Source organism: Gekko japonicus, unplaced genomic scaffold (assembly GCF_001447785.1).
Source record: "Gekko japonicus isolate JY-2015 unplaced genomic scaffold, Gekko_japonicus_V1.1 scaffold2621, whole genome shotgun sequence".
NCBI classification, from domain to species: domain Eukaryota; kingdom Metazoa; phylum Chordata; class Lepidosauria; order Squamata; family Gekkonidae; genus Gekko; species Gekko japonicus.
The window spans coordinates 92983-119529 of NW_015165321.1; the positions used below are offsets into that span (position 1 = coordinate 92983).

The 26547-nt window shown below is 53.0% G+C and overlaps 1 protein-coding gene and 1 non-coding gene across 2 annotated transcripts in view; both read right to left on the reverse strand.

Moving 5' to 3' along the window:
* Window positions 1-239: 239 nt before the first annotated feature.
* Window positions 240-26547, reverse strand: part of SCRT2 (scratch family zinc finger 2) — a 26556-nt gene continuing 248 nt past the window's right edge. Inside the window, exon 2 of the mRNA XM_015410525.1 lies at window positions 240-955. Within this exon, the coding sequence (XP_015266011.1) occupies window positions 240-955 (716 nt within the window). The remainder of the gene's footprint in view (window positions 956-26547) is intronic.
* TRNAG-GCC lies at window positions 17128-17199 on the reverse strand. The gene has a single exon. It is a non-coding gene; the product is annotated as a tRNA-Gly (tRNA).

A 26547-nucleotide genomic window follows, 5' to 3' on the forward strand; every position in this document is an offset into this window, starting at 1 on the left:
ACAGAAATGGGTGAGCCCTGGCTAAGACAGAAATGGGCTAAAAAAACCTGTGAGCCGGCTCACACTCGCTCAGCTTAGAGGGAACACTGATGGGCAACCGTATCTCCAGGCTCCACCTGAAGGCCGGCAACCCTACGCCGAAGCCACGCTTCCAAAGACTCCCCCTCCAACGTTCCCCCCAAAGGCCATGGCTCAGCGTCTCCTTCACCCTTCCTTCCCCCGAGGCGGAAGAGCCGGCCTCAATTGTCCCCGGCGCAGGCGTGCTGCTCCTCGGCCCCCTTGAAGCAGGCCGACTCGTAGTGCTTGTTGAGGTACGACTTGAGGGCGAAGGTCTTGTCGCACTGCTTGCACTTGTAGTGCTTGAAGGCCGAGTGGGTCTGCATGTGGGCGCGCAGGTTGGAGCGGTCGGCGAAGGCCTTCCCGCAGTGGGAGCAGCCGAAGGGCTTCTCGCCCGTGTGGGAGCGCATGTGTCCCTGCAGGAGCCAGGGGCGGCTGAAGGCCTTGCCGCACACGTCGCACTTGTGCTTGAGGTTGTGGGTCAGGACGTGCATGGCCAGGGCCGGCATGGAGACGTAGGCCTTGCTGCAGGTCGGGCACTTGCGGGCCATCTTGCTGTCCAGGCTGCGGTGCGTCTGCTTGTGCCGGCTCAGGTTGGAGGAGGTGGCGTAGGTCTTGCCGCACTCGCTGCAGGCGTGGCGGTGGCGGCGGCCGCGCCGTCGGTCCCCGCCCCGCCGCCGCGACCGCCCGTCCGTGATGAAGAAGGCATCCATCGAGTAGCTCTCCGTGACCGCGGCCTCGCCGTTGAAGTAGTGGGCCGAAAGGCTGGACTGGGGGCTCTCGGGGTCGCTGTAGTCCTCGGGGAGGGGGGTGTACACGGGGTCCGGAGAGGGCAGGTGGAGGCCGCGCTTCTTTTCATTCTTGTAGCCGGGAGACGTAAGGCAGGCTTGGAGGTATCCTAGGGGGGATGGACAGACAGAGATTGCAAATTATTCAGTTCACAGAGGTGGGGTGGACGTACACAGATCGCAAACTCTCTGGTTCTCAAAGCCTCCTCCCCACGCCTGAAGCGAGGATATCTTTTTTTCGGGGAGCATTTAGATTTTTAAGGGGGCAGTTAAATCACAGTTAATTAAATAAATCCGAATGCCTGTCTTTAAAGGGGGAGGCTCCAATCCCGTTTCTAGGCCTTCCTTCTAGCCAGTTTGGTGTAGTAGTTAAGTGCGCGGATTCCTATCTGGGAGAACCGGGTTTGATTCCCCACTCCTCCACTTGCAGCTGCTGGATGACCTTGGGCAAGCCATAGTTCTGACAAGAGCTGTCCTTGAAAAAGAGCAGTTTTTTTCAGAGCTCTCTCAGCCCCACCTACCTCACAGGGTGTCTGTTGTGGGGAGGGGAAGGGAAAGGAGATTGTAAGCCGCTCTGAGACTCTTTTGGGTAGTGAAAGGGCGGGGTATACGTCCAATCTCCTCCTCCTCCTCCTCCTTCTTTTCAAAGGACAGGGCATAAATCAGTTTGTGCTGGAGCCATCCTTCCTGAGCGAAGACAAAAATGTGAGCCGGAGGCTACAAAACCGTGAGCTAGCTCACACTAACTCAGCTTAGAGGGAACACTGCGTCACCTCCCCTTTCGGCTTCAGGGATTTCACACCCTCAGACTTCTAGTAATTCCAGCAGTCTCTGTGTTCAGCATTCTAGGGTCGCCAGCTCTGGGTTGGGAAATACCTGGAGATTTTGGGGGTGGAGCCTGGAAAGGGAGGGCGGGGCCTGGAGAGGGGAGTGGCCTCAGCAGGGTACAATGCCATAGAGTCCACCCTCTAAAGCAGCCATTTTCTCCAGGGGAACTGATGTCTGCTTCCCGGAGACAGGCAGGATTTTTTTTTTTGTTCAGGGGCAGCTTTTGATTTTTTTAAGGGGGCCGTTAAATTACAGTTGATTAGATTAATCTGAATGCCAGTGTCATGATCCGGGCTGTGCTACCAGAGGCCTACTAGGCCTAGGGAGCCTGGCTAGCAGTAGGTGAGGCTGGGCCTACAATTCCCAGAAGCCCCTGGGAGGTTTTGGAGCCAAAATGGACCAATAGGAAAAGAGGAGGGCTGGGAATAAAAGTTCTGGAACAGCAGGAAGAGCTGTTCTTTCTTCCAGAGGGCAGGGCCCGAAGGAAGGCTGCTGCAGGGGGGAAACCCTCATCCTGGGGGAAGGGTGAGTAGTCTAATGTCACTTGAGATAGTGAGCTAGGGACAGTGTATATTTAGACGCGTTAGGGCGTTTGATTTCTTTTTTTTCCCACCCACCGACTGTTATTATTCTGCACCTTGTTGTTTGACCTCCTATAAAATAAACCTTTTCCTTGTTTCACTCTGCCTGGTCCTCGCGCCTATTATTCGGCCTAAAGGGAGGTCTGAAGGTCTTAGGAGGGTGCTCTGGGCCTTCTCAAGGGAACCTAAATCCAGAGTGGTGGCAGTGTCAGGTGACACCCCGCCTGAGCCGTGACAGCCTGTCTTTAAAGGGGGAAGCTCCGAGCCTGTTTCTAGCCCTTCCTTTCAAGGGACAGGGGTAGCAAGTGCGTCAGTTCCTAAGGAGAAAAAACAGCTCGGAGGGCATTGAATTGCCTTCAGAAGGCATGTAAGTGCCTTTTGAGTTCCTTTCCACAGGGCAAGAAAGCTTAGAAGGGCACCGTCAATGTATCTGCAACAACCCCCCTTTCTGCTAGCCCAGTACCACCTAAGTCAATGATGGAGAACCTTTTCGAGACCGAGTGCCCAAACTGCGACCCAAAACCCACTTATTTATCGCAAAGTGCCAACACGGCAATTTAACCTGAATACTGAGGTCCTTACTTTAGAAAAAAAAAAAACTCATACATTAACTTAAGATGATCCAAACAAAGGAAGGAAAGCAATCCCAAATGCTTTCATTTCCTTAAAATTATTTGGCAGAGAATTCGACACTTTAATGATGGTCTGGGTCTGGCTGGGACGATGGCACGCGTGCCCACAAAGAGGGCTCTGAGTGCCACCTCTGGGTCCCGGGCCATAGGTTCGCCACCACTGACCTAAGTCATGGTCAAAAACAAGGTTTCTGGCTAGGCTTTGTGGGGCGGGGCTTTTGATTAGGTGGGCAGGGCCCCAAATGCCCCATTGTCGCTCTGGGCCTGCTCCTCCCGTGTGAACCTATCCGTGCCCTCCGGTCATCTCCGGAGGCCCTGCTTAGGGATGCCAGCCTCCAGGTGGGACCTGGTGGTATCCTGGAATTACAGCTGACGTCCATAGATCAAGTTGGGTCGCTGTGTTCGTCTGTCTGCAGCAGTAGAAAAGAGCAAGAGTCCGGGCACACCTGAAGGACTAGCCAAATTTGTAGCAGGGGAGGAGCTTCCCTGAGTCACGGCTCACTTCAGTCCCTTTCTCTGCTCACTATCTGAAGGAGTGAGTCATGAGCAGTGCTCCCTCGAAGCTGTGGAGTCCTGTGAGCAAAAATTCTACTTTGTGAGCCGCCGGCGTTAAAAGTTGTGAGTGAGCAATTGGGCTGCTGCCTAGATTAGTTTCTTCTGGAGCCCTCCTTTCCAAAGATGTGTGAGCTAGAGGCTAAAAAAACGGTGAGCCGGCTCACACTCGCTCAGCTTAGAGGGGACACTGGCCGTGACTCACAAAAGCTCCTCCCCTGCCATGAATTTGGTTAGTCTTTAAGGTGCTCCTGGACTCTGGCTCTTTTCTACAGCTCATTCCCCAGACTACAGAGATCAGTTCCCCTGGAGAAAAGGGACACTTTGGAGGACTGACTCTGTGGCATTGTACCCCACTGAGGTCCCTGTCCTCCCCAGGCTCCACCTCCAAATTTCCAGGCATTTCCGAGCCTGGAGTTGGCAATCCTTCCCCACCCCACGCCCCCTGCTGCTAGGGTTTGGTTGCCCCCCATACCATCTGAAGCCAAACAGGTGGTGGCCTTCTCAGTCGTGGCTCCAAAACCTTGGAATTTCCTCCCCAGCAATGTTCATCTGTCGCCTGCTATGTGATGATGATGTCGAAAGCTTTCACGGCCGGTGTTCATTAGCTGTTGCGGATTTTCCGGGTTGTGTGTGCATTGTAGGACCTGACGTTTCTCCAGCAGCTGTGAGTGGCATCCTCAGAGGTATAACACAGAAAGACAGAGGACTCTCTGTACCGCTTCGGTGGGAAGATAACAGCGTTCCGTGCGCCTCGGCGCTTAGCTATGCCGGCCGCATGACCACGGAGAAGTCTTCGGACAGCACTGGCTCTTCGGCTTGGAAACGGAGATGAGTGCCACCCCCTAGAGTCACCTTGACATGGAGAGTCCTCCATCTTTCTGCGTTATGCCTCTGAGGATGCCAGTCACAGCTGCTGGCGAAACGTCAGGTCCTACAATGCCAAGATGACGGCCAGACAACCCGGAAATTCTACAGCAGATTATTATTATTATTATTATTATTATTATTATTATTATTATTATTATTATTATTATTATTATTATTATTATTGGAGGAGGAGGAGGAGGAGTTTGGATTTATACCCCACCCTTCACTACTCAAAGGTGTCTCAGGGCGGCTTACAATCTCCTTTCCCTTCCCCTCCCCACAACAGACACCCTGTGAGGTAGGCAGAGCTGAGAGAGCTCTGACAGAAACTGCTCTTTTTTCAAGAACAGCTCTGAGAGAACTATGGCTTGCCCAAGGTCATCCAACAGGTGCAAGTGGAGGAGTGGGGAATCAAACCCGGTTCTCCCTGATTAGAGTCCGCACACTTAACCACCACACCAAACTGGCCAAATACACCAAATATAATTGTTCTTGTTATTTGATTTGATAATCAGCCTCTCCCTGCTTGTGCAGGGCTCTGGGCGATGTGCCAGAAAAAGGCATAGAGCCATAAAACAAATCAGGAAGGGGAACTCGCAGCCGTTTCCCGGAGTCAGATCTTGGTTTCCAAAATGCAAAAGAGAGCCCGGGAAATGGCGGGGGTGGCCACTAGGGAGGGGTGGCCCGTGACCCGCTTTCAGAGGCTTTGCGACCCACTTTTGGGTCCCGACCCACAAGTTGGGAAACACTGCTTTAACAAACCTTAGATTGTCAAGGGCGGATTTCCAGTAAGATCAGGCAGGAACCCACCAATGGTTCCAGAATGCAATCTGCATTTACCAATAATAGGAAAGTACCGATATTGGTAGAGGCCACAGTGGCTCAGTGGTTAAGACGCCGAGCTGCAGACCAGAAGGCCTCTAGTTTGGCAGTTCGAGACCTGAGTGCCGCGTGACGGAGTGAGCTCCCGTCTCTGGCCCCAGCTCCTGCCAACCTAGCTGTTCGAAAGGAAGAAATTGCAAGTTGATGAATAGGTACCGCTTCAGTGGGAAGGGAACAGCGTTCCGTGCGCCTTGGTGTTTAGTCATGTCGGTCACATGACCACGGAAACATCTTCGGACAGCGCTGGCTCTTCGGCTTGGAAACGGAGATGAGCGCCGCACCCCTAGAGTCGGATTCGACTGGCTTTCGAGCGAGGGAAACCTTTACCTTTTCCTTTCTACCCTTACATTTTCCCATGGCGGGCAAGAGCATACCACTGCTGGTGGAATGAAATCTGCATCTTCTCCATGTGCAAATATTGCTCTGGGTCTCCTGAATTTTTGCAACGCACCCTTTTAAATAAAAGGGGGGAAAAACCCCTCTCTCCAGGCTAGGCTGTCCGTTCCGAGGAAGCCTCGGCTACCGGCGAAGGTGGATGTGGGCTGGAGCTTGCGCCGCAAACAAAGGAGCATCCCTCCGTACCACACAGCACAAGGCCACAGATGTTCCTGTCCTTCCTTCCCTGGGGAAATAAGAGGAGCCGAAGCGGAAAGGAGGTGATTCCCCCCCCCCAAGCCTTTTCCTCCCGTCTTGTCCAATTTCCTCCCCACTGGAGCAAGGAAAGGCGAAGGGGTGACAGGGGTCATCTCATTACCTGCACACATCTGCCTCTCTGAGTCATTCAATATTGACAGCTGCCAAATAGCCCAGGAGCTGGTGTGACGGGAATGGGTCATAACCACGCTGGGGGGCAATGAAAGAATATAAGAAGACCCTTATTGGATCAGACCAGAAAGGGTCCATCTAGTCCAGCCTCCTGTTTCACAGAGTGGCCACCCAGTTCCCCTGGAGGGCCAACAACAGGGCAGAGAGGCCGAGGCCTTCATAAGAACACCAGAAGAGCCCTGCTGGATCAGACCAGGGGTCCATCTAGTCCGGCATCCTGTCTCACACAGTGGCCAACCAGTTCCCCTGGAGGACCAGCAACAGGGCAGAGAGGCCGAGACCTTCATAAGAACATCAGAAGAGTCCTGCTGGATCAGACCAGTAGCCCCTCTAGTCCAGCCTCCTGTCTCACACGGTGGCCAGCCAGTTCCTCTGGAGGACCAGCAACAGGGCATAGATGCCAAGGCCTTCATAAGAACATCACAAGAGCCCTGCTGGATCAGACCAGTGGTCCCTCTAGTCCAGCATCCTGCCTCACACGGTGGCCAACCATTACCTCTGGAGGACCACCAACAGGGCAGAGAGGCCGAGGCCTTCATAAGAACATCAGAAGAGTCCTGCTGGATCAGACCAGTGGTCCCTCTAGTCCAGCATCCTGTCTCACACGGTGGCCAGCCAGTTCCTCTGGAGGACCAGCAACAGGGCATAGATGCCGAGGCCTTCATAAGAACATCAGAAGAGCCCTGCTGGATCAGACCAGTGGTCCCTCTAGTCCAGCCTCCTGTCTCACACACTGGCCAACCAGTTCCTCTGGAGGGCCAACAACATGGCATAGAGGCCGGGGCCTTCATAAGAACATCAGAAGAGCCCTGCTGGACCAGACCAGTGGTCCCTCTCATCCAGCATCCTGCCTCACACAGTGGTCAATGAGTTCCTCTGGAGGGACAACAACAGGGCAGAGAGGCTGAGATCTTCATCTATCTATATAAAAGAAGATCCCCTCACCGTAAAATCAACACCCAGGCCAACCCCCTGGACCTAGGAACATGAAATTCGGGGAGAACGCTCCTACCATGACATAGATGCTCACTATGAAGGGATTTTTTAAAATTTGACCCCTAAGGGGCTGCCAGGAAGCTGTCTCCTTGCACGCCCCACTCTCTGATTGGTCAGCTGCAGAGCTCAGTGTTCTGAGGCAACCCCCCCCAAAAAAAAGCCAGTTACAGGAGACTGCAGAGAGCTAATGACAGTTGAGATCAGGAATGGCCAACCACCTGTGAGGTGCAGCAATGCTGCTGGCTCAGCCTCCCCAGTGGCTTCAAACATGCTCCCCCCACCTCCTACACCTGACAGGTGGCTGTCTGTCAGGTGCAGCAGCAGGTGCAGGGTGCTTAAAGCCATCAGGGAGCCTGCCCCAGCAGTAATGCCTTAGCGATCCTGCTGGCCCAGCCTCCACAATTGCTTGCAATACCCCGCCCCCCTCACCCTCCTACACTGCACAGGCAGCTGCCTGTCAGGTGTAGGAGAGGGGGTGGGATGCTTACAGTCATCGGGGAGGCTTGCTCAGCAGGATTGCCTTAGCACTGCTTCTGGCCCATCCTTCCCGATGCCTTTAAACACACTCCCCCCCCCAAACACCAGACAGACGGGTGTCTGTAAGGTGTAGGAGCAGGGCCAAGATACTCTAATCCATCAGGGAGGCCACTCGAGCAGAAACACCTTAGCAACACTGCTGGGCCTGCCTCCCCAATGGCTTTAGACACACTCCCACCCACCCCTCCTCCACCTGACAGGCAATTGTCTGTCAGGTTCAGGAGAAGGGGAAGAGCATTGAAAGTCATTGGGAAGGCTGCCCAAGCACCATCACCTTAGCAGTTCTGCTGGCCCAGCCTCCCTGATGCCTTCAGACACTATCCCTCCTATGCCTGACAGACAACCACCTGTCAAGGGTTGGAAGGGGCACAGAGGTCTTAAATCCATCAGGGAGGCTTGCTCAGCAGGATTGCCTTATCACTGCTGCTGGCCCAGCCTCCCCGATGCCTTTAAACATAGTCCCCCTCTTACACCAGACAGGCGGGTGTCTGTCAGGTGTAGGAACAGGGCCAGGATACTTTAAAACTTCACGTCATCAGTACTCTAACTGGATTTATGGAGTTTAAATACCGTAGCAATGCATGGGTATTAGGCTAGTAAGAACATAAGAAGAGCCCTGCTGGATCAGACCAGTGAGGGTCCATCTAGTCCAGCCTCCTGTCTCACACAGTGGGCAGCCAGGTCCTCTGGAGGGGCAACAACAGGGCAGAGAGGCTGAGACCTTCATAAGAACATCAGAAGAGCCCTGCTGGATCAGACCAGTGAGGGTCCATCTAGTCCAGCCTCCTGTCTCACACAGTGGGCAGCCAGGTCCTCTGGAGGGGCAACAACAGGGCAGAGAGGCTGAGGCTTCCCCTGATATTGCCGCCTAGTTCTGGGATTCAGAGGATTAGTGTCACTGGATGTGGAGGTTCCCCTCAGTCATCATGGCTAGTAGTCATTGATAGACTTATCCTCCATGAATGTAGAGCTCACCTTCCAAAGCAGCCATTTTCTCCAGGGGAGCTAATCTCTGCCATCTGCAGATCAGTCACCCTGCCCTTCACTACCCGAAGGAGTCTCAGAGTGGCTTACAAACTCCTTTCCCTTCCCCTCCCTACCACAGACAGCCTGGGAGGCAGGTGAGGCTGAGAGAGCTCTTTCGAGGACTGCCCTTGAGAGAACAGCTCTGAGAGAACTTGTGACTGGCACCAGCAGCTGCACGTTGGGGTTTGGGGAAACAAACCCGGCTCTCCCAGATTAGAGTCCGCACTCCCAGCCACTACACCAAAGAATGCCAAAGAGCAGTACAGAAGAAATATGCAAAACAAAGGAAATAATTTGTGCTCAGCAATAAACAACCTCAACAAGAAACAACCACAAATCTTAACCAATTGTATCAAAATGTAATAAAGAGTGCACAGTCCAACGTAATACAATTATAGTGAAACTCCAAAGGGGGGGGGGAACGCATAAAGTTGCTGCCAATCTCAAGTCAAAGTGCAAAAATGCTTCTGAAGAAGAAGAAGAAGAGATTGGATTTATACCCCGCCCTTCACTTGGAGTCTCAGAGCGGCTTACAAACTCCTTTCCCTTTCCCTCCCCACAACAGACACCCTGAGAGGTGGGTGGGGCTGAGAGAACTCTGACACAAACGGCTCTTTTTCAAGAACAGCTCTTGTCAGAACTACGGCTTGCCCAAGGTCATCCAGCAGCTGCAAGCGGAGGCGTGGGGAATCAAACCCGGTTCTCCCAGATTAGAGTCCGCGCACTTAACCACGACACCAAACTGAAGCATTTCTGAGCAGAAAAGTTTAGAGTCCCGTCGTTGTGAAGAAGCCTTTGGCGAAATGCGGCTTCTTATCAGCTGGCTTACGTGTAAAGAATATCGGAGGAACCTGCATTAGTTCATCCATCAGGCTCCAGTGAATCCTTGAATTCTGAGAACTTGGCCTATGTTGTAAGGAGGAGGAGTTGATTTTTATATCCTGCTTTTCTCTTCTTCAAGGAGTCTCACAATCACCTTCCTCTCTGACCAACACAACAGGCCCCTTGCAAGGCAGGTGAGGCTGAGAGAGTTCTGGGAGAACTTGTGACTGACCCAAGGGCACCCAGCAGGCTTCATGTAGAGGAGGAGCGGGGAATCAAACCCGGTTCTCCAGACTAGCGTCCGCCACTCTTAACCACTGCACCAAGCCGGCTCTCACAAAGCTCCAGCGGCTTTAGCTGTGCCTAAAATGGATGTGCTCCAGCCAGTGTTCCCTCTAAGCTGAGTTAGTGTGAGCCAGCTCACAGTTGTCTAGCCTCCAACTCACACACTTTTGGCTCCGCTCAGGAAGGAGGGCTCCGGAGCCAACTGATTCATGCAGCGGCCAAATCGCTCGCTCACAACGTCAGTGCCAGTAGCTCGCAAGGTCGAATGTTTGCTCACAACGTAATGTTCCCTCTAAGCCGTGGAGTCTTGTGAGCAAAAATTCTCCTTTGTGAGCTACTGTCGTGAAAGTTGTGAGCAAGAGATTTGGCTACTGCATCAATGAGTGTGCTCTGGAGCCGTCCTTCCTGAGCAAAGACAAAAAATGTGTCAGCCGGAGGCTAAAAAACCATGAGCTAGCTCACACTAACTCAGCTTAGAGGGAACACGACTCCACAGCTCAGAGGGAGCGTTGGCTCTGGCCCCTAGGTCCACCGCTTGCCCTTTCCTGCATTCTCCCGGTTGTTCCGTTCCCTTCTTGAAATGCAGTGAGCAAAACTCCTGTCCTCTTCGTCCGAGAGGCATTTTCAGAGGGTAGCCATGCGGTCTGCGGTAAAAGAGCTAGATTCAAACCCAATAGTACCTTAGAAACCAACAGAGCTTCCTCGTTTCAGAGGGGATCCATGACGGGTCTGCAGTAGAAGACCTAGATTCGAATCCAGCCGCGCCTTAGAGATCAGGTGGCCACCTGGAGACCTGGGCAGGGGTGGAGCCTAAGGAGGGCGGGGTTTGGGGAGGGGAGGGGCTCCGACGGGGTCCGATGCCACAGAGTCCACCTTCCCGAGCAGCCGTTTTCTCCAGGGGAGCGAATCTCTGTTTCCTGGAGCTCAGCTGTAATCACAGGGGATCTCCAGCCGCCGCCTGGAGGCTGGCAACCCTACTTGGAGATTGTGACAAAATGGCTGCCAGGCCTTAAAATGGATGCCAGCCTGGTAGTCCTTACCGGGGGGGGGGGTTTCCCCCCTAGGGAAAACGGGGGCACCTCCCTGCCTACAGTTCCCAGCAGCCTTGAGGGGAAAAAGCGGGAAAAGATGGACACACCCCAGGGGCGGAGCCAGGGAGATAAAGGCTTTGGCTCCTGAGGGGAGAGTCAGTCTCTGCCTAGTCTTCAGCCTGGTCTTCAGCCTTTGGCTTAGGGTGGACAAGAGCTTCAAGGGAGTGGACAGGTGGGGGGCTCCTGTCACCTCAGACTCCGTGGTCAGTCCAGGCCACTATAAACCATGGTGGAGAGCCCAGGAAGGTCACGGTGCTGGTAACCAATCCAGGGAAGGGCTGCGGTTTCCCCTCCAACAATGAGGAGGGGGAAAGCGAATCCTGGCCTGAGGCCACAACCCACTACAGAGGTAGAGAGAGGGGTGTGCGTAGGGGCAGAGGGATTGCATTTCGATCCTGTTTTATTTCTGTGCCCAGGTTATGTTGAAGTGCCTGTGTTTATTTTCATGCCTAACCTGTATCTAGTTAAATAAATCTTCCTTTTTGAGCTTAAAAAGCCTGGTGTGCCTTAACCACGTCGTCCTAAAGGGAGGCCAGGGAACACAAACGGGCCCGAATCGGAGGCGTTGCCAACTCTCCAGGGGGCGCCCAAGGATCGAGGTACCTGTTTCCCAAGGTGGGGAAATCTGTCAGAGGGGTTTCACTGTCCCTCTAGGAAGGCGGTGTCAATTCAGTGAGTGGTGGCAGCATTTAACGGAGAGAAATAGCCCCACCAGGAAGGGGTGGGAAGGCCAAAACAGGGGCTTGCGAGCCACAGGACGGCACCTCAGTCTCCCAGAGCTGAGGGCGGGTCCCTGTTTTGCCACAGAGACCAACATGATTTCCGGGGTTTGAGCATTCAAACGTCAAAGCTCCCTTCATCAGATCCTGAGAGAGGAACTCTTGGCAGGAGAAAGAAGACCTTGAAATCTGACCACCTGGAAAGAGGCTGTGTTTTGAATGCTCAGCACCCAGAGAGCTCTGCTGAATAACAGATGCCTTTCCCCAGCACTCCCCCCCCCACACACACACTCTCTTACGTTCTGTGACCATATTGATATTTTGTCAAAGGCTTTCACGGCCGGAGTTCATTAGTTGCTGTAGATTTTCCGGGTTGTGTGGCCGTGGTCTTGGCATTGTACAACCTGACATTTCACCAGTAGCTGTGACCGGCATCTTCAGAGGTATAACACAGAAAGATAGAGGACTCGCTGTGTCAAGGTGAGAAGAAAAATGGTAGGCAGGTAATTTATATCTACTCAGGAAGGTGGGGTAGATAATGACTCAGCCCTACCCCACCTTCTGGAGTAGATATAAATGACCTGCCTACCATTTTTCTTCTCACCTTTCTTTCTGTGTTTATACCTCTGAGGATGCCAGTCACAGCTATGGGGAAAAAGGTCAGGTTCTACAATGCCAAGACCACGGCCACACAACCTGGAAAATCTACAGCAACATATTGATATTGTTGGGAGGACCCCAAAAGAGCTGGAGGATGCCTTTCCCTTTACATTGTTTTATCATGCTCAGTGTTCTCTCTAAGCTAAGTTAGTGTGAGCTAGCTCACAGTTTTTTAGCCTCCCGCTCACACATTTTTGTCTTTGCTCGGGAAGGAGGGCTCCAGAGCAAACTGATTTATGCAGCAGCCAAATCGCTCGCTCACAGCTTTAATGCCAGTCGCTCGCAAAGTAGAATTTTTGCTCACAGGACTCCACAGCTTAGAGGGAGCATTGCACAATCCTCTGCTTTGGATGGAAAAAATATTGTTGTTGTTGTTTTGAATTGCCACGGTCATATATTTGACTGGTAGATGGTGTTCTGCAATTTGAGATCTAGCCAAGTTCTTGGGAACCGCAGAGATATCTTTGCAGGATCCTTGCTGTTTCAAGCAGCACTGTCTGCTGGAGCTGAGCTGGTGCTATTTGCTGAGTGCCCAGAATGTCCAGGTGTTTCTTGAGATTTCTAGGAACTGGTCCAAGAGCTCCAAAGACAACTGGCACGATGGTCACCTTCTTCTCCCAGAGGCACTCCAACTCTATTCGCAGGTCTTGGTATTTTGTGGTCTTCCCCTGTTCTTTCTTTTTTACTCTGCTGTCTCCTGGGATTTTCATGTCAATGACCCAAACCCTATTTCTCATTTTCCCTTTACAATTGTGATATCAGGGGAGTTCTGCTCCAGGTGTTTATCTGTTTGCAATCGGAAGCCCCAAGAAATCTTTGTCTCATCATTCTCCATGACCTTGTCTGGTTTGTGCTCCTATTTCTGGCTGATGGTAAGCCACACTTCCTGCAAGGATTCCAGTGCAACATAGCTGCAACTCTATTGTGACATTCTTGATAATCAGTTTAAGCAATTTTACTGGAGGAGGAGGAGATTAGATTTATATCCCGCCTTTCACTCGCAGTCTCAGAGCGATTTACAACCTCCTTTCCCTTCCCCTCCCCACAACAGACACCCGGTGAGGCAGGTGGGCTGAGAGAGCTCTTCCAAGAACTGCTCTTTTAAGAACAGCTCTGACAGAACTATGGCTTGCCCAAGGTCATCCGGCAGCTGCAAGTGGAGGAGTGGGGAATCAAACCCGGTTCTCCCAGATTAGAGTCAGCGCACTTGACCACTACACCAAACTGGCTCTGTGATCGACTCTTTCATCCTCTGCCTCGCACAGTCCTCGCACAGTCGACCTTCGGAGCTCGGTGGACGCACCTGATTTAATTTCATGTAGAAGATGGAGCAGATCTATTCTCTCTTGCTCCGGATTGCAAGACTAGATCTAATGGGTGGAAATTGCAAGGGAGTCGATACCGGCTAAATATCAGGAGAGACTTCCTAACTGTGAGAGTGGTCGAGCAGTGGGACAGACTGCCTCGGGAGGTGGTGGATGCTCCTTCGTTGGACGTTTTATAGCAGGAGGCTGGATGACCATCTTTCAGGGATGTTGTAGGGCTGTCTTTCGGCTGTGCTCCTGCAGAGCGCAGGGGGTTGGACTAGATGACCTGCAAGGTCCCTTTCAACTCTAACATTCTATGATTCTATTTATTATTATTATTATTATCATCATCATCATCATCACTCCTCCTTGAATTTCTATCATGGATGCAAAGCGCCAGGGCATAACTGACATCCCCCATCCCCCCCCCCGCCCGCACAACCCTCTATTCCATATCTGCGTTGCACAAATTCCCTCCTCCTCTTCTTCCCCCCTTCCTCCGTCTCTCCTTGTTTACCGAGTACAGTCACACACACTCGCTGGGCTCGGGAAAATGCAGCGCTCAGCAGATTTCCGCGCTTCCTCTGGAGCACGCAGCAAGGTTATCGCCAGGAGGGGAACCAAAGCGAACCCTCCCCTACCCCCGCTCTTTCCTTCCATTCCCCCGTTGTACCAAGGGCTTGTAAGCGACTTCATCCAAGAGGAGGAAGAGCGAACACTGAGAGGAAATCTTTCAGGATTTCATTTTGTGTTCTCCTTCCCCCTGCCTATCCTGGAATGACGACAGGATCCCAAATCCCTTTTTATCTGCTGCAGCGGGCAGAAGAGTGCTACATGGGGAGGAGGGGGAAAGAGGGTCCGGCAGGGCACCTCACGCCAGGTGTGGCATTGGGCTGCAGCTAGTAGGAACACACTCTGGCCATGCTTGGAGGTGCTTGAAGGATCGTCAGAACATGAGAACATCAGAAGAGCCCTGCGGGATCAGACCAGTGAGGGTCCATCTGGTCCAGCCTCCTGCCTCACACAGTGGCCTCAGCCAGTTCCTCTGGAGGTCCAATAACAGGACATAGAGGCCGAGGCCTTCATTAGAACATCAGAAGAGCCCTGCTGGATCAGACCAGGGGCCCATCTAGTCCAGCATCCTGCCTCACACAGTGGCCAGCCAGTTCCTCTGGAGGGCCAACAACAGGGCATAGAGGCCGAGGCCTTTGTAAGAACATCAGAAGAGCCCTGCTGGATCAGACCAGGGGCCCATCTAGTCCAGCATCCTGCCTCACACAGTGGCCAGCCAGTTCCTCTGGAGGGCCAACAACAGGGCATAGAGGCCGAGGCCTTTGTAAGAACATCAGAAGAGCCCTGCTGGATCAGACCAGTGAGGGTCCATCTGGTCCAGCCTCCTGTCTCACGAAGTGGCCAACCAGTTCCTCTGGAGGGCCAATAACAGGGCATAGAGGCCGAGGCCTTTGTAAGAACATCAGAAGAGCCCTGCTGGATCAGACCAGGGGTCCATCTAGTCCAGCATCCTGCCTCACACAGTGGCCAACCAGTTCCTCTGGAGGGCCAATAACAGGGCATAGAGGCCGAGGCCTTTGTAAGAACATCAGAAGAGCCCTGCTGGATCAGACCAGGGGTCCATCTAGTCCAGCATCCTGCCTCACACAGTGGCCAACCAGTTCCTCTGGAGGGCCAATAACAGGGCATAGAGGCCGAGGCCTTTGTAAGAACATCAGAAGAGCCCTGCTGGATCAGACCAGGGGTCCATCTAGTCCAGCATCCTGCCTCACACAGTGGCCAACCAGTTCCTCTGGAGGTCCAACCACTGGGAGAAGAGGAAGAAGCCTTTCCCTAACATTGCCTCCTGGCACTTGGATTCATATGTTTACTGAAAGCGGAGGACTAGGGAGCTGCTGAGCCATCTCTAATAGACAGCAGATGTCTAAGATTTTGCCTGCAGGTCATCCCTAGTCCTGCTATCTGTAACCCTTCCTGGGAAAGGCAAGGTGAGAAACCCTGGGGAAGGGGGTGATTAGTGGCCAAGGGCAGCTACCAACTGGCCCCCATAAACACACAAAGCTGCCTTCTACTGAATCAGACCGTCAGATCCGAGCTATGCAGCCCCTGAAGCAATGCAAGGACAACCGTCATCCTGAGAGCCAGTTTGATGTAGTGGTTAAGTGTGCGGATTCTAATCGGGGAGAACCGGGTTTGATTCCGCCGCTCCTCTACTCACAGCTGCTGGATGACCTTGGGCAAGCCTTAGTTCTGATAAGAGCTGTCCTTGAAAAAGAGCCGTTTGTGTCAGAGCTCTCTCAGCCCCACCTACCGCGCAGGGTGTCTGTTGTGTGGAGGGGGAGGGAAAGGAGATTGTGAGCCGCTCTGAGACTCTGAGTGAAGGGCGGGGTATAAATCCAATCTCCTCCTCCTCCTCCTTCTTCTCCTTCTTCTTCTTCTTCTTCTTGGGCTGTTTTAACATTCCAGTCCGCTCCTGGTTGCTTCTGGTCGCAGCACTTACTAAGAGCGACGGAGTATTTCTCGATGGCTTTCCTTTCTCAAGGGCAACCGTGTTCCCTTTGACAAAGAGCATAAAAACTAGCTGGTTTTTTGCTTCGATCAGCTTTTCTAGCACAGGAAGAAGACTCTCCAAGCCCCGGACAACTATTTGTGAATTGAAAAGGGGAAACAGGAGGAGGGGGAAAGATGTATAGCGGCCAGGGATTCGTCCTGGCGGGCCCCCTGGGTATACCTGGTCATGCCTCCTTGACGTTGATTGGATTTCCTGGAACGTGCTCAAGCTGCTGATTTGGGGATTCATCACAATTCCCCTTCCCCAGTCATCGGGTTTTTCCGCCAGCTCGGTTTCTCCTGATGTTCTTGCGGTTGATCCGCAAGCATTGGAATCGGCTTGGGTGTTCGATGCATGTTGAGGCGCCCGGCCCCGTTGGAAAGCGCTGTGATCATGACGGTAGCAAGAAGAAGATGAAGAGATTGGATTTATACCCCGCCCTTCACTGAGAGTCTCAGAGCGGCCTACAACCTCCTTTCCCTTCCCCTCCCCACAACAGACACCCTGTGAGGTAGGTGGGGCTGAGAGAGAACAAGAAGAGAAGAGATTGGATTTATACCCTGCCCTTCACTACCCAAAGGTGTCTCAGAGCGGCTTACAATCTCCTTTCCCTTCCCTCCCCACAACAGACACCCTGTGAGGTAGGTGGGGCTGAGAGAGCTCTGACAGAAACGGCTCTTTTTCAAGGACAGCTCTTTTCAGAACTACAGCTTGCCCAAGGTCATCCAGCCAGGTGCAAGTTAAGGAGTGGGGAATCAAACCCGGTTCTCCCAGATTAGAAGAATAAGAGGAGATTGGATTTATATCCCGCCCTTAACTACCCAAAGAAGTCTCAGAGCGGCTCACAAACTCCTTTCCCTTCCCTCCCCATGACAGACACCCTGTGAGGCAAGCGGGGCTGAGAGAGCTCTGACAGAATCGGCCCTTTTTCAAGAACAGCTCTTATCAGAACTACGGCTTGCCCAAGGTCATCCAGCCAGGTGCAAGTGGAGGAGTGGGGAATCAAACCCGGTTCTCCCAGATTAGAGTCCGCGCACTTAACGATGACACCAAACTGGCTCTCAAACTGGGTTTTCACATCCCTTACTGCCTGGTCACCCTTTAACTGGAGATGCCGGGGATTGAACCCGGGACCTTCTGCATGGCAAGCAGAGGCCCTACCACTGAGCCACGGCCCCTCCCTCGAGGCTTCCTATTCAGGGCAACGAGCACAAATCTTTCCAACATCCATCGCTTTCTCTGCTCTCTCGAAAAGAACAGGGGAAGACTTTCCAGGCATTGGAGAGGCGGAGACAGAGAGGGAAACCCCACATGCTCTGGAGGCAGGATGAGGCTCTGCCTCATGATTAGAGTGAGGTGGCTACATGCATGGATGGTTGTGACTGAGGGTGTGTGTTTGTGTGTGTGTGCCGATGGAGAATGGCCCTGCCTTTTGCACGTGTGTGGGGGGGGAGGGGAGAGATTCCCATCCTCCCCGGCTCTCTCCCCTGGGGGAAGCAATCCATATGGTCACGCCGTTTCCCTTTCCCATCTATCGTCCTGCCCCCCCCCCCCCCCCCCCCCCCCCCGCACCCCCGTCCCGCCCCGAGACAAGAGAAAGAGCTGTTGCCAGTCGATGTGGTCCTTTGTTCTGCCTCGTCTCTACCAGGGATGAATCGACTCCCGAGTTTCCTTATCCTGTCAACGATTCCCTGGCAAGCCTGCCCGGTCCTTTCCCTGGAGAAGGGGGGGGGGGCTTTAGATATGTACAGTATGTGGAGAGCGCAGAAGTGGGCTTGAAGCTCAACGTCAAAAAAACTAAGATCATGGCATCCGGCCCCATCACTCCTTGGCAAATAGAAGGGGACGTCGTGGAAGTAGTGACCAGACTTCACGTTCCTGGGATCCCAGATCACCGCAGACGGTGACAGCAGCCATGAAATTAAAAGGCGCCTGCTCCTTGGGAGGAAAGCGATGGCGAACCTAAACAGCATGATAAAAAGTAGAGACATCACCCTGCCAACAAAAGTCCACATGGTCGAAGCAATGGTATTCCCAGTAGTCATGTATGGCTGAGAGAGTTGGACCGTAAGGAAGGCCGAGCACCGAAGAATAGATTCTTCTGAACTATGGTGCTGGAGAAGACTCTTGAGAGTCCCTTGGACTGCAAGGAGATCAAATCAGTCCATCCTAAAAGAAATCAGCCCTGGCTGTTCCCTGGAAGGCCAGATAATGAAACTGAAGCTCAAATACTTTGGCCACCCAATGAGAAGGGAGCCCTCACTGGAGAAGACCCTGATGCTGGGAAAGACTGAAGGTCAAAGAAGACGGGGACGGCAAAGGATGAGATGGTTAGACAGTGTCATCGATGCAACGAACATGAAATTGAGCCAACTTCAGAGGATGGCGGAAGACAGGAGGGCCTGGCGGGAGCTGGCCCCATGGGGTCGCGAAGAGTCGGACTCGACTGTGCGACTGAACAACAACAAATTGATGATGCCCCGCCTTTCTGTCCCGCACGGGCATTCTCCACTCCTCCATTTCATCCTCACAACTACCCTGTAAGGTAGGCTAGACCAAGAGTATGTCACTGGCCCAAGGTCACGTGGCCAGTGAGCTTCCATGGCATGGGCAGGGGTTCCAACCAGTGTTCCCTCTAAGCTGAGTTAGTGTGAGCTAGCACACGGGGTTTTTTTTAGCCTCCGGCTCACTCGTTTTTGTCTTCGCTCGCGAAGGAGGGCTTCAGAGCTCCAGAGCAAACCGAGCAAACTAAGCTACACAGCGGCCAAATCGCTCGCTCACCACTTTACTGCCAGGAGCTCACAAAGTAGAATTTTGGCTCAGACTCCACAGCTTAGAGGGAGCATTGGTTCCAACCAGTGTTCCCTCTAAGCTGAGTTAGTGTGAGCTAGCGCACAGGTTTTTTGCCTCCGGCTCACTCATTATTGTTTTCGCTCGGGAAGGAAGGCTCCAGAGCAAACTAAGCTATGCAGCAGCCAAATCGCTTGCTCACCACTTCACTGCCAGGAGCTCACAAAGTAGAATTTTGGCTCACAAGACTCCACAGCTTAGAGGGAGCGTTGGTTCCAACCTGTGTCTACTAGTGCGATACTCTAACCGTTGCCCCATGCTTCCCAGTGGGATAGAGCCACTGAGATTCTGATAATGGCAAACCTTCTGCCAGGAGAGTCTACGGAGTGCTTGTCCCACACACAGGTTACTTCCAGTTTCCCCATCAAGCTTCTTCATAGAAGAAGAAGAGATTGGATTTATACCCCGCCCTTCATTGCCCAAAGGTGTCTCAGAGCGGCTTACAAACCCCTTTCCCTTCCCCTCCCCACAACAGACACCCTGTGAGGTAGAAGAAGAAGAAGAAGAGGTTGGATTTATACCCCACGCCCTTCACTACCCAAAGGAGTCTCAGAGCGGCTTACAAACTCCTTCCCCTTTCCTTCCCCACAACAGACACCCTGTGAGGTAGGTGGGGCTGAGAGAACTCTTGACAGAAATGGCTCTTTTTCAAGAACAGCTGTGCCAGAGTTATGGCTTGCCCAAGGTCATCCAGCCAGGTGCAAGTGGAGGAGTGGGGAATCAAACCCAGTTCTCCCAGATTAGAGTCTGCACACTTAACCACGACACCAAACTGGACTACACTGGCACATAAATCCCCTCCCCCCTTTTTTTTGGCCATCAAGTTGCAAGTGACTTATAGCAACCGCATAGAGTTTTCAAGGCAAGGAGGAGGAGGAGATTGAATTTATACCCCACCCTTCAGTACCCAAAAGAATCATAGAATGTTAGAGTTGGAGGGGACCTTGCAGGTCATCTAGTCCAACCCCTTGCACTCTGCAGGAGCATAGCTGAAAGATAGCCCTACAGACCTACAACATACCCGAAAGATGGTCATCCAGCCTCCACTTGAAAACGTCCAGTGAAGGAGCCTCCACCACCTCCTGAGGCAGACTGTTCCACTGCTCAACCACTCTTACAGTTAGGAAGTTTCTCCTGATATTTAGCCGGTATCGACTCCCTTGTAATTTTCACCCATTAGATCTAGTCTTGCAATCCGTAGCAAGAGAGAATAGATCTGCTCCATCTTTTACATGACAGCCCTTCAAATACTTGAAGACTGCAATCATGTCCCCTCTAAGCCTTCTCTTTCCCAGGCTAAGATATTGGATTTATACCCCGCCCTTCACTACCCAAAGGAGACTCAGAGCACCTTACAATCTCCTTTCCCTTCCCCTCCCCACCAGAGACACACTGTGACATAGGTAAAGGTTCCCTTGCTCGAAAGCCAGTCGAATCCGACTCTAGGGTTGCGGTGCTCATCTCCGTTTCCAAGCTGAAGAGCCAGTGCTGTCCGAAGATGTTTCCGTGGTCATGTGGCTGGCATGACTAAACACCGAGGCGCACGGAACGCTGTTACCCGAGGACTGCCCTTGAGAGAACAGCTTTGAGAGAACTGTGACTGACCCAAGGTCACACCAGTAGCTCCATGTGGAGGAGTGAGGAATCAAGCCCGGTTCTCCCAGATTAGAATCTGCCCTCTTAACCACTACACCAATCTGAAGAAGAGTTGGATTTCTATCCTGCCTTACACTTAGCATCTCAGAGCAGCTCACAATCTCCTTTCCTTTCCCCTCCCCACAACAGATACCCTGTGTGGCAGGTGGGGCTGAGAGAGCTCTTTCGAGGACAGCTCTTGAGAGAGCAGCTCCGAGAGAACTTGTGACTGGCCCAAGGTCACACCAGCAGCTGCATGTGGAGGAGTGGGGAATCAAACCCGGTTCTCCCAGATTAGAGTCCGCGCTCCCAACCCCTACACCAGGCTGGCTCTCGAGAGACGTTCCGAGGTGGTTTGCCCTTGCCTGTCTCTGCGTCATGACTCTGGGCTCCGTTGGTGGTCTCCCATTCAAATACGAACCAGGGCCCACCCTGTTTCGCTTCTGAGATCTGACAAGTTTGGGCTAGATTGGCCCATCCAGGTCCAGGAAGAAGAAGAGTAGGTTTTATACCCCGCTTCCCTATACCTGAAGGAGTCTCAAGGCAGCTTTCAAATTGCCTTCCCTTCCTCTCCCCATAACAGGCACCTGGGGAGGTAGGTGGCCACCAGCAGGGAAGACTTAAAGGAAAGGTCCTCATCCCCCAAATGGGGGGGGGAGCATGAAGGGGGGGGGAACCTATCCAATGGTGTCACTCCTTCCAGCCAGTTTGGAATAGTGGTTAGGAGCGCGGACTCCAATCTGGGAGAACCGGGTCTGAGTCCCCACCGTTTTACATGCAGCCGGCTGGGGTGACTTTGGGTCAGTCACAAGTTCTCTCGGAGCTGTTCTCTCAGGAGCAGTCCTCGAAAGAGCTCTCTCGGCCCCACCTACCTCACAGGGTGTCTGTTGTGGGGAGGAGAAGGGAAAGGAGTTTGTACGCCACTCTGAATCTCTGAGTGAAGGGTGGGGTATAAATCCAGTCTCCTCCTCCTCCTCTTCTTTTTCTTCTTCTTCCTCCTCCTCCTCCTTTTATTTAAAACCCTAAACTTCTTTGGGCAACACTGTCTCTCTCCCCATCTCCTCTTCTGTGGCCCTGACATCAGCTGACATACAATCTGGCATAGGACCAGGGGTCATTTCCTAGAAAAAGAGGTCTAGGAGCTCAGTAGCATGGCTCATTGGCATATGCCACACCTCCTGACCTCACCGGAAGTGTGTCAGAAGACAACACCCACCGCTCAGGCTCCACTGGACTGTTTTGGATTGCTAGCTATTGGGGGGGTGGACGTGCAGATCTGTCGTCGCAGAGGAGGGAGATCTTGTACCTGAATAAAACTTGGTCTTAAAGGTGCCACTGGACTGTCTTGGAGGGAGGTGGGAGGGCTCTGCAGCTTACCTGGCTGCTTCTTGCTCTGACTGAGGGCTGCTGGGAGCAGGGGGCGGGGCTTGTTGCATGTTCCCGCCCCCTGGGCTCTTTACTGCAGGAGCTCCGCTACTGTGCGCTCCTGCAGGAAATGCCCCCTGCTCAGAAGTCTCCAGAGCTTAGAGGGAGCGTTGCTAATGCCAAGTTCTGTCACTTCTCGGACCCGTTCATTGCCTTTCATAGTCCTAGCTTCATCTCGTCAGATCTCAAAGGCTAAGGCAGGGTCAGCCCACGGTTGTGCTTGGACGGGAGACCACCAAGGAAGTCCAGGGTTGCTATGCAGAGGCAGGCCAGGGCAAACCACCCTTGAATGTCCCTTGCCTTGAAATCCCTATGGGGTCGCTAAGAGTGATAACTTGACGGCAGTTTCCACCACCACCTTTCATAAGGTCACGAGAAAAAGAAGATGACAAGATTAGATTTTTGAAGTAAAAGCCCCTGAGAGTTCAAGCTCCCTGTCTCGGATCTTTTAATGCTCAAAAGCTTCTACCTCGAAAATCTTCTCCGTCTCTAAGATGCTACCGGGCTTGACTTTACCTGTTCAGATGCATGTAAGAACTACTTAACTCTGGAACCCCAAAGAAGATAGATTCAGGTGAGAAGGAGAAGAAGAAGAGGAGATTGGAGGAGGAGGAGATTGGATTTATACCCCGCCCTTCACTACCCAAAGGAGTCTCAGAGTGGCATCTCCTTTCCCTTCCCCTCCCCACAACAGACACCCTATGTGAGGTAGGTGAGGCTGAGAGAGCTCTTTCGAGGACTGCTCTTGAGAGAACAGCTCTGAGAGAACTTGGGACTGATCCAAGGTCACACCTCCAACTAAAGAACATAAACAGATCCCTGCAGGTACAGACCAGTTTGGTGTAATCGTTAAGTGTGCAGACTCTAATCTGGGAGGACTGGGTTTGATTCCCCACTCCTCCACTTGCACCTGGCTGGATGACCTTGGGCAAGCCGTAGTTCTGTCAGAGCTGTTCTTGAAAAAAGAGCCGTTTCTGTCAGAGCTCTCTCAGCCCCACCTACCCCACAGGGTGTCTGTTGTGGGGAGGGGAAGGGAAAGGAGTTTGTAAGCTGCTCTGAGACTCCTTTGGGTAGTGAAGGGCAGGGTATAAATCCAGTCTCCTCTTCCTCCTCCTCTTCTTCTTCTTCTTCCCTACTCCACCCTAGTCTTCTTTCCAATAGCAACCAAGCCGGTCAAAGTCATGTTTGGATAGCCTTTTTTCCCCAGTTAAGCTGGATGTGTGGCATTCCAATTCAGGTGATATTTTAAACTGTGCTTTTATTCCGTGTAAATTGTTTGAACTGTGGAGAAGGGGGGCAAACCAGCCTTAAAAGGTTACAAACAAGCGAAGCCATGTGCACCTCATATTACCTGTGGGGCTTTGGACATCTGATCTGGCATGGTGAATGTGCCCTGAGCGGCCAACTCTGGCCAAGCAGAGACCTGGGGTCTCGCAGGGGACCCACAGAGGAGGCCGCACAAAACTCTTATCCCTGGAAGGTCCAGCCCGGTCTTTACTTCCCATCCTCTTCATTTGGTCAGCTGTGAATCATATCGTGGCGCTGGCAACTTGAGTGATAAAAGGTTGGGTTGTTTTTTTTTGAAACCCAGCTTTGATATATGCCTGCGTGTGGATTTTAATTGCTCTACTGGCAATCGGGAAGTGATATATTTTTTAAAGAGTTTGGCATGTGGTTGAGCTTGCTTGGATGAGTCACCTGGGCAGAGGAGTCCAGGGTGTTTCCTCACAGAGGGTGTCTGTTGTGGGGAGGGGAAGGGAAAGGAGACAGTAAGCTGCTCTGGGACTCCTTTGGGCAGCGAAGGGCAGGTATAAATCCAATCTCCAGACTTCCGGTTTTCAGCGCGGCGAGGACGGTCGCACCGGGACGAGCTCCCCATGTTGCTGCCGGATCGCCAGGTTTCCCAGAGGGGATTGGGGCTACCCAAACTCCTTTGGGCTCCCCGGAGAGGAGCCCAAGCAGGGGACTTGATCTGGGCTCCCCGTGAGCGGCGGCAAGCAGGTAGAAGTCCGGATCATCGCAAAGCAAACTTGAGCGAGAGCACCCACTGCAGAGTGGGTGCGCAGCCGTGACTACCGGACAGATTTGGGGGGGAAAGCGGCAGACCTCATCCAATACTCCCAAGAAAACTAACACCATGAGTAACTATAAATGCAGCAAGATCTGAGAATCACCTATGGACTGAGCAGAACCCGCTTCGCTTCCAATGAAACAGGGCCAGCCTGGGCCATCCCGGGCAGGGCCGATATTCGGAAGTGGTTTGCCATTGCCTGCCTTTGCGTCATGCCCCTGGTATTCCTTGGTGGTCACAGATCTAAATGCTAACTAGGCCCAACTCTGCTTAGCTTCCAAGAGGTTGACAAGACCAGGCAAGTCTGGAAACAGGCGCATGCATGCACTGCATACCCACCCACGCTGAAGTGCACAGCAGAGACAAACTTCTAAAGTGCAGGCATGCCCTGCTGGCAAAGAAGCTGCAGGAACGAGTCCCACGAAGTGACCAACCTGCATATACAAGGAAGCTGGGCTGTGGGGTGAGTGGGGGGCATGGTTGCTTTCGGGCCAGAGAGGATAGAAGTGAATGGTAGAGGAAGAAGAAGAGATTGGATTTATACCCCGCCCTTCACTAGCGGCTTACAAACGCCTTTACCTTCCCCTCCCCACAACAGACACCCTGTGAGGTAGAAGAAGAAGAAGAGGAGATTGGATTTATACCCCGCCCTTCACTACCCAAGGGAGTCTCACAGTGGCTGACAATCTCCTTTCCCTCCCCCTCCCCACAACAGACACCCTGTGAGGTAGGTGGGGCTGAGAGAGCTCTGACAGAAACTGCTCTTTTTCAAGGACAGCACTTGTCAGAACTATGGCTTGCCCAAGGTGCAAGTGGAGGAGAAGAAGAGGAAGAAGAGATTGGGTTTATACCCTGCCCTTCACTACCCAAAGGAGTCTCAGAGCGGCTTACAAACTCCTTTCCCTTCCCCTCCCCACAACAGGCACCCTGTGAGGTAGGCGGGGCTGAGAGAACTCCTTCCAGGACTGCTCTTGAAAGAAAAGCTCTGAGAGAACTTGTGACTGACCCAAGGTCACACCAGCAGCTGTTTGTGGAGGAGTGAGGGAATCAAACCCGGTTCTCCCTGATTAGAGTCCAGGCTCCTAACCACTACACCAAACTGGCCAGAGGCTCAAAGGCATAGATGAAGAAGAAGAGAAGAGATAGGATTTATACCCCACCCTTCACTACCCAAAGGTGTCTCAGAGCAGCTTACAGACTCCTTTCTCTTCCCCTCCCCACAACAGACACCCTGTGAGGTAGGTGGGGCTCAGAGAGCTCTGAGAGAAACGGCTCTTTTTCAAGAACAGCTCTCATCAGAACTATGGCTTGCCCAAGGTCATCCAGCAGGTGCAAGTGGAGGAGTGGGGAATCAAACCCGGTTCTCCCAGATTAGAATCCATGCATTTAACCACTACACAACTGCACCATGGAGTCTTTTTTTGTGGTCTAGATTAACTCTCTCCCCCTTGCCCTCCCCGTGTGTGTGTGTGTGTGTGTGTGTGTGTGTGTGTGTGTGTGTGAGTGTGTGTGAGTGTGTGTGAGAGAGAGAGAGAAGCGGAGAGAGAGAGAAGCGGAGAGAGACCCCAACACAGAGAGAGAGAGAGTTTTGTAAAGCTATCCCTTACAGTAGGATTTCTGTAGGGTTCCCAAGTCCCAGGTGGGAGGAATTGTGTTCCTCTCCGTTGCAGCCAAGACAAAAGAAGCCGGCTCCGTGAGTCTCTAAGGCGCCCCGGGACGAGTCTTTTGTTGCTGCAGGAGTCCCAAGAATTTCCCCGGTCTCCCTCCCCGCAAAGAAACGGGCTGGATTCTTAAGAGCTCCGTGTGCGCAAAAAAGCACCCCGCTGCCCTCGCAAACGCCTGTCCCAGCTTCTATCCACCGGGCCACCGTCTCTGCCCCGCGCCGCCCTCCTCCTCCTCCTAGTCTCCCCTGATTTCGCGTTCCTCGCTTTCACCCACTAGAACCCCGGAGCTGAAACGAAGCCATCCCAGACCCGCCTAGGGCGCACGGTTTCCCACGGATAAGGTGCGCTCCGGGGTCATAGAAGCCGGCCCAGTGAAGGTACTCGGGACCCTTCCTAGGACAGTCCTTCTCAAGCGGGATCCAAGAGGCCGCCGCTCCGTCCCTGGGGGTCCAAGGGACCACACCTTCCGAGAAAGGGGGGGGGCGTGCTCCCTCTAAGCGGAGTTAGTGTGAGCCAGCTCACGGTTTTTTTAGCCTCCGGCTCACGCGTTTTCGTCTTCGCTCAGGAAGGATGCCTCCGGAGCAAACTCATCGGCGCCGCGGCCAAATCGCTCGCTCACGATTTTCATGCCAGCGGCTCACAGAGTAGGATTTTTGCTCACAAGACTCCACTGCTTAGAGGGAGCATTGTATGTGTGTGTGTGTGGGGGGGGGGGATAAGAGCTTCTTCTCTTATCTGCGCAGGGCCAGGAGCGCGACCCGGTCCGGGACAGCTGCCGAAAAGGGCGAAGGGTGTTAGAGATCCCACCGCCCTCTGCACGTCCGGCTCCCCCCGGTTCCCCAGATTAAAAAAACCCACCCACCCAGAACAACCCCCCCTTT